General features: G+C 39.7%; 1 protein-coding gene across 6 annotated transcripts in view; it reads right to left on the reverse strand.

Moving 5' to 3' along the window:
- LOC128902076 (chromodomain-helicase-DNA-binding protein 1-like) overlaps positions 1 to 15869 on the reverse strand; it is a 75458-nt gene that overhangs the window by 41322 nt on the left and 18267 nt on the right. For 5 of the 6 annotated variants that reach the window (XR_008463611.1, XM_054184425.1, XM_054184421.1 and 2 more), the window contains exons 3-5: positions 6845 to 7052; positions 4627 to 4728; positions 3238 to 3305 (exon numbers count right to left, since the gene is read on the reverse strand). Coding sequence is in view for 5 of the 6 variants with exons in the window: in XM_054184425.1 (XP_054040400.1) it covers positions 3238 to 3305; positions 4627 to 4728; positions 6845 to 7052 (378 nt within the window). In the remaining variant the exon portion in view is untranslated. The remainder of the gene's footprint in view (positions 1 to 3237; positions 3306 to 4626; positions 4729 to 6844; positions 7053 to 15869) is intronic. The other variant, XM_054184424.1, reaches the window with a different exon arrangement.

Consider the following 15869-nt stretch of genomic DNA (forward strand, 5'->3'; position numbering starts at 1 on the left):
TTTTTTTTTATTTGTTTTGCTTTTAAATCAGGTATTCAACACAGCCTTGCTGCTTTAATTTCAACGTTCTTCACAGAAATAAAAGTGTTATAATAGCCATTTCAGCTGGAAGGACATAAACTTATCATCAATGGATAACAGGTAAAAACACTCAATGGCTTCAAAGGGAGCTGAATTAAGTTTTCTGTTATCAAGAGGTAGATGTAAAAAACAAATCAAACCAAAAATCTGGATTTCTCTATAAATTACAGTTTTAATAATTGAGTTAATTTGACATCAATAAACCTAAAGTCCTTAGCAAGACTTTAGCTAGAAAGATACATATTTACTGGAACTTACCTATGCTCAAATCATAAAACCCTATAATATTATATTTTGCAGAATTCAAAATTCTCTAATAGCTATGTTCCCTGTGCCTCATGTGAATTCAGCACAGGAACCTAAAATAATGCAGAATCAGATTTGAAAACCACACAGAAAGACTTGAACCATAGCAATCTGAGAGGCATTGGCTTCCAGTGCTTCACACCCATGCAAGATACTATGAGTAAGGCACTTGTGACTCCCAGTAGCAGTATCTCCGTGCTCCTGCTTAGCTGAAATGTTCTATTTTGCAACAGAAAAGATGTATTCACTGATCAATGGTATCTTACCTCAGACTCTATTTGTACAGAGAACTTTAATCTTAACGGGGGGGGGGGGAAGTCCGGTATGCTGTGGTGGTGCAATCCCTCCCTCCTTTTAGGCTGCTTGGTGCAATTTCCCCACACACACCTGGGCCACATAACAATACAATGGACCAGAACGTTATGTCAACCCATTAACACCTGGGACACATAATGGGAAAGACATATGGCAACCCCTTAGTGCACCTGGCTCCCGTGACTCCTATTGCTTGGAAAAAATAATGGTAATCAATCACTCCTGACAACATATGGATTGTGGCCCAAAGAGGGTAGTGATACCAGAACTTCAAGATCTAGCAAGTTCTGGGCTTGCACAACTGGTGGAAAGTACCAGAATATTCCATTGTCTGAGTTGGGCTGGAGTGGAAAAATACCTGATGAAAGTCAACTGTCTTGGACCCTATAAGTAGCGATTCTAGTGAGACCCTTTGAGCTCTTCTGGATTGCAGTGGGTTGTGACCAGCATCTCCCCTGAGTCAGGACACTGCTCTGGCAGATACCTCAAGGATTAAAAGGCCAGGGTGAGTCAACCCTCTCAAGTCTCAATTATTGCCTGCTGAGGAATGCTGATGCATTGTGATTATTTACTCCAAACTGGAGAAGAGGGAAAATTTTAACTATAGGCTAGCCTCTCTTTCATCCACCTCTCTATCCGTGTTTTTCTAATATATGCATTAGCTCTTACAAGCGTGGCTGTTCTTATATCTTATATATGGATCCAAATATATTCTGTCCATTTGTCTGTGCGCACATAAGGAGTCAAAAGGGACACCTATTGTCTCACTGGAGTCGCATGCTGCAAAGGGATCTTTTGGTCCTAGCAGTCAGAACTTGGGTGTGTGTGCATGTGACTCCTTGAGTGGTATGTGTTTGTATGTTTGTGTTCATATGTGTATGTATTGATTTGGGATACCTTATAGCAAGTTAGTGTGAATCTTGTCATTTTCAAATCTGTAATTAAGTTGCTGTTCAATTACTTTGTTAAATCATCTTGTAAATCCTTAAATCAGTTAATGATTAAGTGCTGCTAAAATTCAACCTCTTGATCTTCCTCAAATCATTAATAAACTTTGAATTGCTGCTAAATCTTAAACGTGTCAAATATTTCCATCCATGACACATCCATTCTTGAAAGGTTGCTAAATCTTTATACTGCCATCTATTCTCAGGTTTAGGGGTCTTTGATCAAGATGCTCAAACAGTACTAACATCCTTCAAAGGTGGAATATTACTCAAAGACCTTTTAATTAAATTTCAGATCAGGAAGCCTAAGAATCAGTGTTTTGACACTTCTTTCACTTAAATATGCATTGGTCCTAGAAGTTATGTTTTCATTGTGGTTAATACATCTGTGTGTCTTGGAAATACTATAGAATCATCTGTCTCCTTAAAAGTGTTTGGTTTTTTTTCTGCAAGCAGTAAATTAAAAAACACCCAAACAACAACTCTCCCTCTCCAAATAAAAACAAAAAAACTCCACCCCAAACCAACCAACTCCCATACCCTATGCAAATCCACAACCAGTATTTATTTGGAGATATAGACAACATCAAACACCATACTCTAGGGCTTGGATCCTGTACTAAGTTATATGTAGAGAAATCTGATCTGCATGTCAGATAACAACTGCAAACATACTTGTTAAAAATAGGTATAAATCAAAATTGAAGCACTATATGAAGTTATTTGGTTACTAGTTTCTAAACTTAAATATCTTTCCTGTAACAGAGCACGTTATTAGGTGTAATCACATTCTTAAGTAACAGAAGACTGAATAACAATACATCACTAGAATGAGGCTATTTTGCATAGCAAGCTTTTCTGCCCCCCCATTTCTTGAAGATATTATATTGGCAACTCTGAATATTGAGATGATTCAATTAACTGCAGAGGAGGAAAGAAACATTCAATTTCTATACACTGTTCATAAATCAAACAAACAAAAAAACCCACCACAAAAAAAACCCAACCAAAAACCACAAAACCTCAAACAAAACAAAAACACCCCCCCTACATACACACAGGTCACTACCAATGAGAAGGTATAACCTTTTCCACAAACTTTTTCGTCTACAGCTTAAAACCAGCTCAATTTCAACTTAGCTTTATTGACTAGCCAAGACAGTTTATTACTGTCAAACTTGTAATAATTTTTTGTGGGTTTGCCTCTGAAGTGTTTAAAAGTTTGACATGAACTATGGGATTCCAACTTAAATTTTATCTGAGACAACCTACTTAAGTAGTTTCATATTTCGTCAATAATTTTCGGGGAGGATCTTCAGCTGAAAAATATGCTGCAAATAAGACTACTTTAAAAATAAAGAGTGCTGATGAATGTTTTTCAATAACACTGTAGGTAATACAGTCTTTTGTTCAGAAATTAAGTGTTATATATGTTCCTTTGAGAGTATTTTTTTTTAAATATTCCAAAACGTTAATCAAAATTGAGAAACACAAGATTATGTATTTCAAGTACAGAGAAGTGAAGCCTGAGTAATTATGGTTATGTCACCATAACAAAAAATTATATTATTTATGAAAAACATCTTACTCTCTATGTTTTTTCTTCTTGGTTTCACCGGAAGAGTCATCTGCAGAATCTTCACTGCTCGATGAATCCTGCAGATGAAGAAAAGAATATATACGATTCGTTACCACAAAAGGAATGATATATTTTTAGTATTAAAAAGATAATTCAGCTCCCACTTTCAAACTGAAATCATATTCTTCATGTCTTATCCTCTTCATCCCCCTCAGCGTACCCACTGATATTGAATAAGATCAGGATCGCTATTGATTTTGTATTTCTCCATCTATGAATATACCATGTCAGCAGAACTCTAGAAAAATCTACAAAAAACCTGTCTTAAAATATAATCATTGTGCCTACATATAGTCAGAGTTTAGACTGCTGCAAGTTAATAAATCAAGATGAAGGTTCTATCAAAAGCCTAATAAAATCTCCTGCCCTTTGAGAGCTCTCACCCCTCATATCCTCTCACATTTAAACACCACTAAGAAATTTTTGAGAATATGTTTCTTCACTCCTAAACAAAAAATAAATAAATCAATGAACCCTCTTAAAATTATTTCCCTAAAACCAATCTCATAAAGATTAAATTTAGATCATTTTTATGCTGAAAGAGAGTCTTCAGGAAAAGAGTACTTAGCAACAGCTATAAATTAATATTTTAACTATATATGATTGACTCCTTTGTTTAGTTTTAATGATTAGCAGCTAAATCTGACTAAAAACAAGACACCCAGAGTAATGATTAAAGACTTGTGATCACAATGCTTACTTTTTTTTTTCTATAAAGAAGGAAATATGAAAGTCTGCTTTTAAATAAATTCTAATTCACAGTCACTAGTGTCCTTAAAAGATATTCCTACTGTACAAAGTCAACTTTTGTTTAACCTATGGTTTAGGTTTTAAAAATCTCTAAAATGTAAGCAAGGTTCTTAAAATATAAGAATTTTTTATAACTGTTACAAAAGTTGCAAAATTCTAGCTTTCTACTCCATATAAGTGTTTTTGAAAACTGCAGCAGCTACCTTTATATAGAAACAATAGTGGAAATGTCTTTTAGTATTTTTAACTGTCTTTATGGAACTCAGAAGGCAGAAATACAATGAAAGTTAATACTACGTGACTTGAAAATTTTGTCCATGGATCACAGAATATCTAGCTAAAAATATAAATCTAAACTGCTATCATTTTGGCACAACTCGCCTGAAAACATGAAACTAAATATTCCCCCCCTCCATGTTTCCTTATAAACATGTCAGTTATTTGAACATTACTTTTATAGACTAAAACCAGACTTTTTAAACACACAGACTTAAGAGAACAGAACTTGGTTCTATGTAATTTTACTCTAACATATGGGGTAATGACATGCGTGTTTACATTTTATTTACTAACTTATATGTTATTCACCTCTTCCGAACCACTGTCTGATGAGGCTGCCTTCTGCTGTTGTTGCTTCTTGAGCGCTGCTGATCTCTGCACAGCAAGTATACTTGGACTGGACTTCCAAAACTGAATTGGAATTCAGATACAGGAGTCATTTAAACTTATTGAAACTTCAAAGTTTACCACATACTTACTTTTCTTAAGATGAGCAGCATCACTATTAAGATGGATCTCAATTTTATTAATAATAAAAACCTCACTATAAAATACTGCATGCATTAATAATACTGGATAGCGTTTTAAAGTAGCGAGACTTCTTCAGAAAGGAATGTTATATGAGAATTGCTGGCACAATTTTTACAGTAAGTATAACAATAGTTGTGCAAGCCTCTATTATTAAGATAACTTTTTTTTTAAAAGTAAATTTTTAAACTGATCTAGGTAAGTCCTTTCAGGCCACTTAGCTGATATATTTTTGCTTCATATGGGAATACCAAAGTACATAGAGCAATAGAATATCTCAAGTTGGAAGGGACCCGTAAGGATCATTGAGTCCAACTCCCTGCTTCTCGCAGGACTACCTAAAACTAAATCATATGACTAAGAGCGTTGTCCAGATGCTCCTTGAACTCCGACAGGCTTGGTGCCATGACCACTTCCCTGGGAAGCCTGTTCCAGTAACCAACCACCCTCTCAATGAAGAACCTTTTCCTAATGTCCAATCTGAACTTCCCGATGCAGCTTCATTCCATTTCCTCATGTCCTATCGCTGGTCACCAGAGAGAGGAGATCAGCACCTCCCCCTCCGCTGCCCCCCTTGAGGAAGTTGTAGACTGCAATGAGGTCACCCCTCAGCCTTCTCTTCTCCAAGCTGAACAAATCAAGTGACCTCAGCCGCTCCTCTTAAGTCTTGCCCTTCAGACCTTTCATCATCTTGGTCATCCTCCTCTGGACACACTCTAATAGTCTGATGTCCTTCTTATATTGAGGCGCCCAAAGCTGGACACTGTACTTGAGGTGGGGCCACACCAGTGTAGAGTGGGACAATCACCTCCCTCAACTGGCTATGCTGTCCTGACCCCAGGACACAGTCGGTCCTTTTGGCTGCCAGGGCACACTGTTGACTCATATTCAACTATCCATCAACCCAAACCCCCAGATCTCTTTCTGTGGGGCTGCTCTCCAGCTTCTCATCCCCCGATTTGTATGTATAACCAGGATTACCCCATCCCAGGTGGAGAATCTGGCACTTGCTCTTGTTAAATTTAATAAGGTTGGTGATTGCCCAGCTCTCTAGCCTATCCAGATCTCTGTAAGGCCTCTCTATCCTCAAGGGAGTCCACAGCTCCTCCTAGTTTAGTATCATCAGCAAATTTATTTAATGTACATTTGAATCCTGCACCCAGATCATTTATAAAAACACTGAACTGTCCCTAATATTGAGCCCTGGGGAACCCCACTGGTGACAGGCCACCAGCCTGATGTAACCCCATTTACTACAACTCTTTGAGCCCAACCCATCAGCCAATTGTTCACCCATCGTATTATGGACTTGTCTAGCTGTGTGATGGACATTTTGTCCAGAAGGATACTGTGAGAGACAATATCAAAAGCATGAACATGAACAACACCAAAAAAAAAAACCCCACAAAAAAAGAATCCTTAACAGCCTTTGAATCCTACGGTAGGAAATATTTTATTACCTTTCATATATATCATCCAAATTAAGGCCATATTACACAGAGAAACAGAGGAGAGTTCAGGTAACTTTCATCCATTGCATTTAAGAGATTTCTAAACACTACTACTTTTTTTTTCTTTCCTAAATTTGGCAGACTTTTTCCCCATACAGAACAGAAGACAAGCCATATCTAAGTCTGAGATTGTCATACAATCATTTATTGATATGAAGAAACTAAGCATTAGAGAGGCAATTTTAAGAAATTTTAGAAATAACAACATTATGTGTGGCTTTGTCTTCAAAAATATGCAATAAGTTAATAGGTACTTTTGCATGATAAAATTTAGGTAATTGTCTAACTGTAGGTATTCACAGAGATGAGAATTTAAGAGCCCAATGTTTGTTATGAGAGCTAAGCATGTGCATTCACTAACCCAATCAAGTTAACATTCTAAGTAAAAATTATGGGGGTTTTGTTTATTTAAATTAAAACTGCTCTTGTAACTACTCTGCAGCGTTTTTTTTTTCCCACAAAGGGTTAATTTCTATGTTTTGATTTACCTCAGATCCATCAACTTTTGGTGGTGGTTTAGCTTGAACTTGTTTCTTCTCTCTAGATGTGTCAGACTCTGATTCTGATTGACTGCCTGACTCTGAACCAGACTCAGAGTCACTGCTACCTGATTGACTGCTACTTCCATCACTACTGCTTACAGAGCTTGAATCAGATCCAGAAGCTGATGCTGACCCAGAATCATCATCCGATTGGCTGCAATTAGAAGTTAACAGGATATTACACAATGGCTAATTAAATAAGATTTTTTTAAAAGTCACACTAAAAAGACTTTAGCTTCACCTATAAATAAATTGTTAGGTTAGCCCAGACACATGGATAGCATACAAATTAATGCACTGGATTAAATAAATCAGGAATGAAAAGTCAGAGTTTAATCAGATACTTTTCACTAAACATTAAAAGGAGAAAGAAAGAGAAAGAGAAAGGAGAATATTAATCATTAATGTAGAGGAGTCAAACAAGGGTATTTCTCACACACCCAAACCCTTACTTAGCTCTATCAAACCCCACGTATTTTTGTGTATACACACACACAATTGTTTTAAGTCTTTTTAGATCGGCAGTGTGTATCGTCCCCCCCATTTTTTTTTGAGCATGCATTTCTTCAAAGCAAATGTTTTGTTTCCCTAGTTTTACTTTTTTCATAAACACAATAGGGGAAAAATTATCTTTAAGGAAGTACTTGCAAACTATACTTCATGTTGTGATTTGGACCAACTATATACAAAATACTAACAAACACTTGATTAAATAAAGTGTTTATAAAAGTAACTGGAAAACCAGAAGTGTGTTGTCACACATAATATAAATCCACGCAGACCATCTTATACTGTTAAAATAACAACAGTAAAATTCCCCACACAGACAAACTCTGAATTTGTCACTGATTATATGACTTGTGTCAAGTCATATAATCAGTGACCTTAGCATATTCTTGAGACACTGGATTATTCCACCTGTACATTCATTTCACACTAGACTTAAAATATTTAAACAGAATAATATTTAAAGTTAAACATTTATTTCATGACTATTAAAAAACATAGAAACATTTGGGTTTCTAAAACAATTTTACAAAGGAACCGAGTTAAAACTTTAATCAAATTCCTCATTAGGTTAAATACTACCATACTTTAGAGATATTATGAGGGAAAACATTGGAATTACAACACCACACAAGCAAAATAATTTTAAATTATGTACACTTGAGTTGTAAGCATTTAAAAAGAAACAAACCCCCAGCAAAGATAATACTAAAATCCCAAACAGTAAAAACCCCAAAGCTGATATCAAAGTCTAAGCCTATCACTGCCAGCACAATTCATCTGTCTGTCAGCCAGCAAGGGTGTGCATGTGGGGGGTGGTGATGGTAGTAGGTTGATCATCTTCTGTGCTAGAACACACTTAACTGACAACATTTAAAGCCACAAAACAGAACCACTACTCTCCCTGTTGCTAACACCAATTTAATTGTACTAGTAAGGGAAAAAAAAATAAATGAATGAAGCTATTCACAAACTGATTCCTGTAGACAGCACCTCAACCAACCATCTGCATCTGTTGACTTTGAAAGAAAGAAACAAACTATGAAAAAGCTTCCTTATTTTGAAGTGGGGGATATGAAGAAATATGACTGCTGGGTTTACTTACACTTGCTGAGGAGAAAACTGGGGAACAAAAAGGATGCTTCCAAACTTCCAGTTCCTGTCATCAAGGGCCTACTTCAGGCATGATGCTATAAACACTAACATATTAGCCTGACTTGAAAAATAAAAGCAAGTCACCCACTGTAGAATATGACTGAAGTTTAAACTATTTACCAGAAATTAAGGGCAACATCCACCATGATTCACCAAAAGATATTTTAAATACAATAGTATTATTGTACATAACTGTTACCTTATCTTTAGTGTTGGGTAAATTAGAGCGTTATAGCATTTCTCAGCATAGCACAATGACATAGGTAAACGTCACGAAGACTGTGGAAGATGGTACATGAAGAGAAGAAAATTCAGCAAGGAGAAACCTTGAGACACAAAAAAATACCTGCCAGACAAGCCCCTGTGACAAAATGCCACCAAAAATGCCAAATCCTACATTTAGTCAAATAAGCAAAAATTCTGTCAGTAAGATTCACGGTTGATGGGAAATTTAAAAAGTTTAATGTTTTTCAACATAGAAAGTCGCAAATTGAAAAACAAAAGGATTGTGAGATAGAAAGAAAAAGTCTAATAGATATTGCAAGTATTTGCTCAGGAACTAGATGTAAAGAACTCGACTAATTCCAAATCATTTTCTTTATTAAGAGATCAACTAGCTATCTTCTATGCTCTCCATTAAGCAATACCAATCCATCAACAGATGTGGATAATACAATATTCAGTGTTCAGACAAAATACATAGATTCCTTATCTTGGCAACACTGCCTCTTAACAATGGCTGCCTGGGAATGGATTCCCCACTGGGCTTAGCAGGATCAGCAAACTAAAACTTATCTCATCATCCCTGCTTCTCACATTAAGATGGGGAGGGAGTCTTTATCAGGGAGTGGAGCGATAGGATGAGAGGTAACAGTTTTAAACTGAAAGAGGGGAGGTTTAGATTGGATATCAGGAAGAAATTCTTTACTGTGAGGGTGGTGAGACACTGGAACAGGTTGCCCAGGGAAGTTGTGGATGCCCCATCCCTGGAAGTGTTCAAGACCAGGCTTGATGAGGCTTTGAGCAGCCTGGTCTAGTGGGAGGTGTCCCTGACCGTGGCAGGGGGGTTGGAACTAGATGACCTTTAAAGTCCCTTCCAACCCAACCCAACCCATTCTATGATTAAATTGACCCAATTTGGACACGAGGAGGGTAATATGACCACACTGCATATCAACTAATAGTAACACCTGAAAAAGAGTAAAAATTTAAAAAAAAAAAATTCAACTAACTTATTAATAAACACAAGATTATAATACAAATCTGTAGCTAGAAGCAAGAGGGATGGGGAGATGAAGAAAGGAAAATACAAGAAACAATGAAAAAAAAAATCAAATAATAAAGTTCACCATAATTGTTTCAGGGCTACCCTAGTGAAACCCTCTATGAGGAAGAATGAAGGATCACTACTGTAGACTAACAGCTAATTTGTACTTAGAATAAAGAAAAGACAGAAATATAAAGTTCAAAGACCCTAACATCCACAAGGTCTTACTAAGCTGTTTTATCCCACAGTGTTAAATCAGCACAAGAAGAAAATGGGAAAAAGCAAACTGAGCATCAACAAGTTTTTTTGAAAACAACGCCTTGCTAAAACATTTATCAAATCTTGAGATGCTATGGCAGTGCTCATACATGCTTTAAAAAGTTTCAAATTCACTGGTAAAAAGTACCTATGGGAGTTCAAGCACAGAGGACTAGTGCATACTGGGCAGAGTTTACTTCAACTCTAGTCATCCAAATTAATGCAGATGTGTGAAACTACACTAGAGTTTCTGTCTGTATACCCTCTTATATGTACCACATATTCACAGAGGTCTTGATGTAACTACAGCACACACAAAAAACAGACAAGTTGAATAGCTGTGACTTCATTTTTACCGAAGTGTGGAGAACTTGCCTATTCACTGGCGACAGGATGACCAGCTGTGGAAGGCTCTGAGGACTACCAGCACACATTTAATTTATCATGTGTTCTCACTGAGGGGGAGGTCCATTTCTACCCTAAGCTTCAGTAGAACTTTGACTTGGAGACACAACCCCTACAAGGTCAGTATTATAACCCAAAACTCAAAAGTTTGTATCTGCAAGAAGGTAGGAAGCAAGGCAACATATGAGTACATTCTGCAATGAAGATACACTATAGATTGCTAAGACCGTACAAGCAGCATTGCATGACATAATACTTTTAAAACTCAAGTAGTTGCAACAGTCTGTATATCAAAGGACTTTCCTCTGAGAAATATAATGGATTTAAACCAACAGTAACAGTGATGAGGAACCCTAGACAAAACACACACTATACAGTAAATGCTACAGGATAAATGCTCAATTTTCAGCATTAAAAAAAACCCACACCACCAGCCCCCCTCCCCCAAAAACACACACAAAACACAACTTTTCCAAACATCAGAGAGAAAATTTATATTTTTTTTTATTTCTACCACTGAGATCACTGTAGTCTAAGAGCCAGAAGAGAACAAGTTTATGCCAAGGCAAATCACTAGCTGTCACATATTTCCAGGTGCAGACTGTGTCCTTGTTTTTCCTGTACTCCGGACAAACCTTAAAATTATTATTTTTTTAAACATTCCTTCTTTCACAAAGTGTAAAACTGATATGACAGTATTTCAAACTATGATATTCAACTGACTTTTTTTAAATAACAACATAATACTAGCATCTTTCAAATACAACATCACACAAACATAGGTGTCATAAAAAGGCTTAAGAACATGGAACTCAGTTTAGCCACTCCCTCTATCAAACTTACTGCCTCTACTCTCTCATACAAATAATTTTTTTCTTAAACCTAGGGGAAAAATATATATATTTATATTCACACATATACATACACACACACACACGAAAGTAAAATGGAAAACTGCGAACAGGGTGGGCAAACAGGGATCGAGAGGGTGACGCAGTTTGCGCAGCAAGGCATGTGAGAAGGGCCGTGCATCCTGCTTGTAGGCCCGCAGCCCAGTGCTCAAGGTCTCTGCCAGGATGGTGAGCACTCGCCTCAGAGTTAAAACCAGTGTTTCTACAGAGAAAGCCCCTGAGATGTCTGATGCTTCCACCCAGACGGAACTGGTAAGGAAGTACAGACAGTATATTGCAACTAGTGCCCAGACCCTTCTCCTGGAGAAAAGGAAAGTACCTGCAAAAGCTGTGCACTGGTTGATGATCTGTTGTGTCAGGTGGCCAAGTTGCAGGAAACAGTTAAAAGGCTGTGCAGTATTAGAGGGGCCGAGATGGAGATAGATAAGTGGTTTCAGAACCACGCTCCTGTGGCAGACACCACAGAGAATGAGGCACCTTGTGACCCACAAAAGCAGAACTCTGCCTCAGTCCCCACCCTCCAGCATTACAACCAAAAACAGATATGAAGCTTTAACAGCTGTAGACATCCATGAGCAAGGTCTGCAAGGAGAAACTGTACCAGCAGCACACACTGGATACCGCAAAAAGAAATGACGAGTGCTCGTAGTGTGCGACTCTGTTAAGGGGCACTGAGGAGCCCATCTGCCGGCCTGACAGGAAGTCACTTGAGGTATGCTACCTTCCGGGAGCACAGTGGTCCAAAGTGGCAACACCCACGCCACTGCAACCAACTGGGGAATAAGCAAGGCCAACCAGAGCAGCAACAAATGTCCCTTAGCTGCCTCCCAAGATGTGAACCAGAAGACCAACCATTTCAAGTGTATGTATACCAATGCATGCAGCCTGGGGAGCAAACAGGAGGAACTAGAGCTCCACACCCAGTCAGAAAGTTATGATATCATAGGAATAAGTGAAACATGGTGGGACAACTCACATGACTGGAGGATCGCAACGGATGGCTATAGGCTGTTTCGTAAAGACAGGCAGGGAAGAAGAGGAGGAGGAGTCGCACTCTATGGTAAGGAGAAACTTGAATGTATAGAAGTCAACTACAGTGATTGTGGAAGCCCTATCGAATGCCTCTGGGTCAAGATCAGAGGGGTCATCTCCAAGGGGGATCTTACAGTAGGCATCTGCTACAGACCTCAAAACTAAGACAATAAGGCCAATGAAGCAATATTTGGGTCACTTAAGCAAGCTTTGGGTCAACAGAACCTGGTTCTTATGGGTGACTTCAACTACCCGGGCATTTGTTGGAAGAACAATACAGCAGCTCACATGTCATCCATCAAGTTCCTGGAATGCGTGGAGGACTGCTTCCTCATACAAATGTTAGATGTGCCAACCAGGAATGGGGCACTGCTGGACTTGCTACTCACAAACCAAGAAAACCTGCTTTGTAGTATCTTGGTTAGTGATAGCCTTGTCTGCAGTGATCACAATATTGTGGAGTTTGGGATCCTGCTGAGCGCACTGAAGGTTACTACTAAGACAAAGGTTTTAGATTTTAGAAGAGCCAACTTCAGCTTGCTCAGAGCTCAATTGGGAGGGATTTCGTGGGAAGCTTCTATGTAGGATAAAGGAGCTAGCAAGTGCTGGGAGTTTTTCAAGAACGCTCTCCTGGAAGCACAAAACCAGTTCATCCCCTTTAAAGGTAAGGGAAATAGGCAGAGCAAGAGACCCCCTTAACTGTGAGCTTCCGAGTCTGCTCAAAACCAAGAGAGAAGCGTACCAGAGATGGAAAAGTGAACGAACACCCATTGAGAACTACAAGGGCATTGCCAGGGCATGCAGAGATGCAGTTAGAAAAGCAAAAGCTCAGCTCGAATTGAAATTGGCCAGAGATGTCAAAAACTACAAGAAAAGGTTCTTCAGGTACGTAAACAACAAGCAGAAACAGAAGGAAAATATCAGCCCGCTGTTAAACAGGAGAGATAAATTAGTCACCAACAACGCTGAAAAGGCAGAGGTTCTCAACACTTTCTTCACCTCGGTCTTTACCAGCACTGTTGGGCCCCAGGCCTTGGGAACAAAAATCTAGGCTGATGCAAACACAGACCTATCGCCAGTGAAGGAAGAGCTGGTATGTGAACTATTACAGGAACTTGACCCCTAAAAATTGATGGGCCCTGATGCTATCCACCCAAGGGTGTTAAGAGAGCTGGCTGACGTCATTGCAAGGCCGCTCTCCGTAATCTTTGAGAAGCTGTGGAGATTGGGGGACATCCCAGAAGACTGTAAGAAGGCTAACGTCACCCGCACCTACAAGAAGAGCTTAAAGGAGGATCCAGGAAATTATCAGTCTTACTTCAGTCCCTGGGAAGATTATGGAATGAATCCTCCTGGGGGCTATCACAAGTCAAACGAAGCATGTGATTGGGAAAAGCCAGCATGGATTCACCAAGGGCAAATTGTGCTTGACAAACCTGATCGCCTTCTACAACAAAGTAACCTGCTCGGTTGATGTGGGGTGGGCAGTGGACATTGTCTACCTGGATTTCTCCAAGGCTTTCGATATGGTTCCCCACAGCCTCCTCCTAGAGAAACTCATGCGTTACAGTCTAGACAAGTGGTCTGTGTGGTGGGTGGGAAACTGGCTGACAGGCCGCACCCAGAGGGTGGTGGTAAATAGCTCCTTTTCAAACTGGCAACCTGTCACAAGTGGGATCCCCCAGGGACTAATACTGGGCCCAATGCTGTTTAATATCTTCATAAGTGATCTGGATGATGGGATCAAGTGTACCCTGATAAGTGGAAGGCGTCCCTGCCCATGGCAGGGGGGTTGGAACTAGATGATCTTTAAGGTCCCTTCCAACCCAAACCATTCTATAACTCTATGATTCTATGAAGTTTGCTGATGATACCAAACTGAGTGGGGAAGTGGACACTTTGGAAGGGAGAGCCACCCTGCAGGAAGACCTGGACAGGCTGGAAGAGTGGGCTAACAAGAACCTTATGAAGTTCAACAAGGACAAGTGTAAGGTCTTGCACCTGGGAAAACATAATCCAGGAGTACAGCACAGGCTGGGATCTACCCAGCTGGGGAGCAGCTCTGTGGAAAGGGACCTGGGGGTCCTGGTGGACGACAAGCTCAATATGAGTGAGCAGCGTGCTGCTGCGGCAAAGCAAGCCAACAGGATGCTGGGTTGCATCAACAAGGGCATCACCAGCAGAGACAAAGAAGTCATTATCCCACTCTACTCAGCGCTTGTCAGGCCACACCTGGAATACTGTGTTCACTTTTGGTCCCTGCTATGCAAAAAAGATGCAGACAGGCTGGAGACAGTCCAGAGAAGGGCCACAAAGAGGACCAAAGGACTGGGAAGCCTGCCATATGAGGAAAGGCTGAGAGAACGGGGTTTGTTCAGCCTTGAGAAAAGAAGGCTTAGGGGCGACCTTATCACCATGTTCCAGTATTTAAAGGGTGGCTACAAAGAAGATGGGGACTTCCTTTTTACAAGGAGTCACATGGAAAAGATATGGGGTAATGGGTATAAGTTACTCCTGAGGGGATTCCGATTGGACACAAGAGGAAAATTTTTCACAATGAAAACAATCAGCCATTGGAATAATCTCCCTGGGGAAGTGGTGGATTCCCTAACATTGGACACTTTTAAGATTCAGCTGGACAGGGTGCTGGGCCATCTTGTCTAGACCGTGCTTTTGCCAAGAAAGGTTGGACCAGATGATCCCTGAGGTCCCTTCCAACCTGGTATTCTATGATTCTATGAACTCATTCCTTAACCAAGCTATTTGGAGTTTGCAGCAGTTGAAAGAAAGCATCTTTGTATCAATGCCACAAAAAAAAAGTCTCTTGCCTAACAGGACTACTTACCTATTCAAACAGAAGTTGAATGGAAATTTTCAGCCTAAGATTTATTTCTCAATTATCTTTAAAAGGTGTCCTGGTTCCGGTGGGGATAGGGTTAACTTTTCCTGGTATTCCATGCCATGTGAGCCACGCCCACCCTGAGCTGCCGGGGGAGGGGGCAGGAAGTTGCTGCTTAAAAGCGGGCTGGGGCGGCCCGGGTCCGGCCGGCGAGCGGCAGGGGAGCGGCGGTTCCGTAATCGCGTTTGTATATTCCCCTATCCGTGTTGTTGTTGTTGTTGTTGTTGTTGTTTGCCTGTTCCCTTTGCTGTTCTATTAAACTGCCTTTGTCTCAACCCAAGAGTCTTGCCTTTTCTTACGATTCTTCCTGTGTTTGGAAGGCACGAGCGAGCGGCACGTGGTTCTTTGTTGCCGTCTGAGGCTAAACCACGACAGTCCTTTTTGGCGCCCAACGTGGGGCTCGAAGGGTTGAGATAACGACAGAATCCAACTAGAACGTGGAAAAAACGGTTTTGGGTTTTTTTTTGTATGCATTTATTTTATTAGGTAAGTAGTCACTGGTCATCATGTTGCTTGGTTTGTTCTCATGGCTGTGTT

The sequence above is a fragment of the Rissa tridactyla genome, chromosome W, assembly GCF_028500815.1.
Source record: "Rissa tridactyla isolate bRisTri1 chromosome W, bRisTri1.patW.cur.20221130, whole genome shotgun sequence".
NCBI classification, from domain to species: Eukaryota; Metazoa; Chordata; class Aves; order Charadriiformes; family Laridae; genus Rissa; species Rissa tridactyla.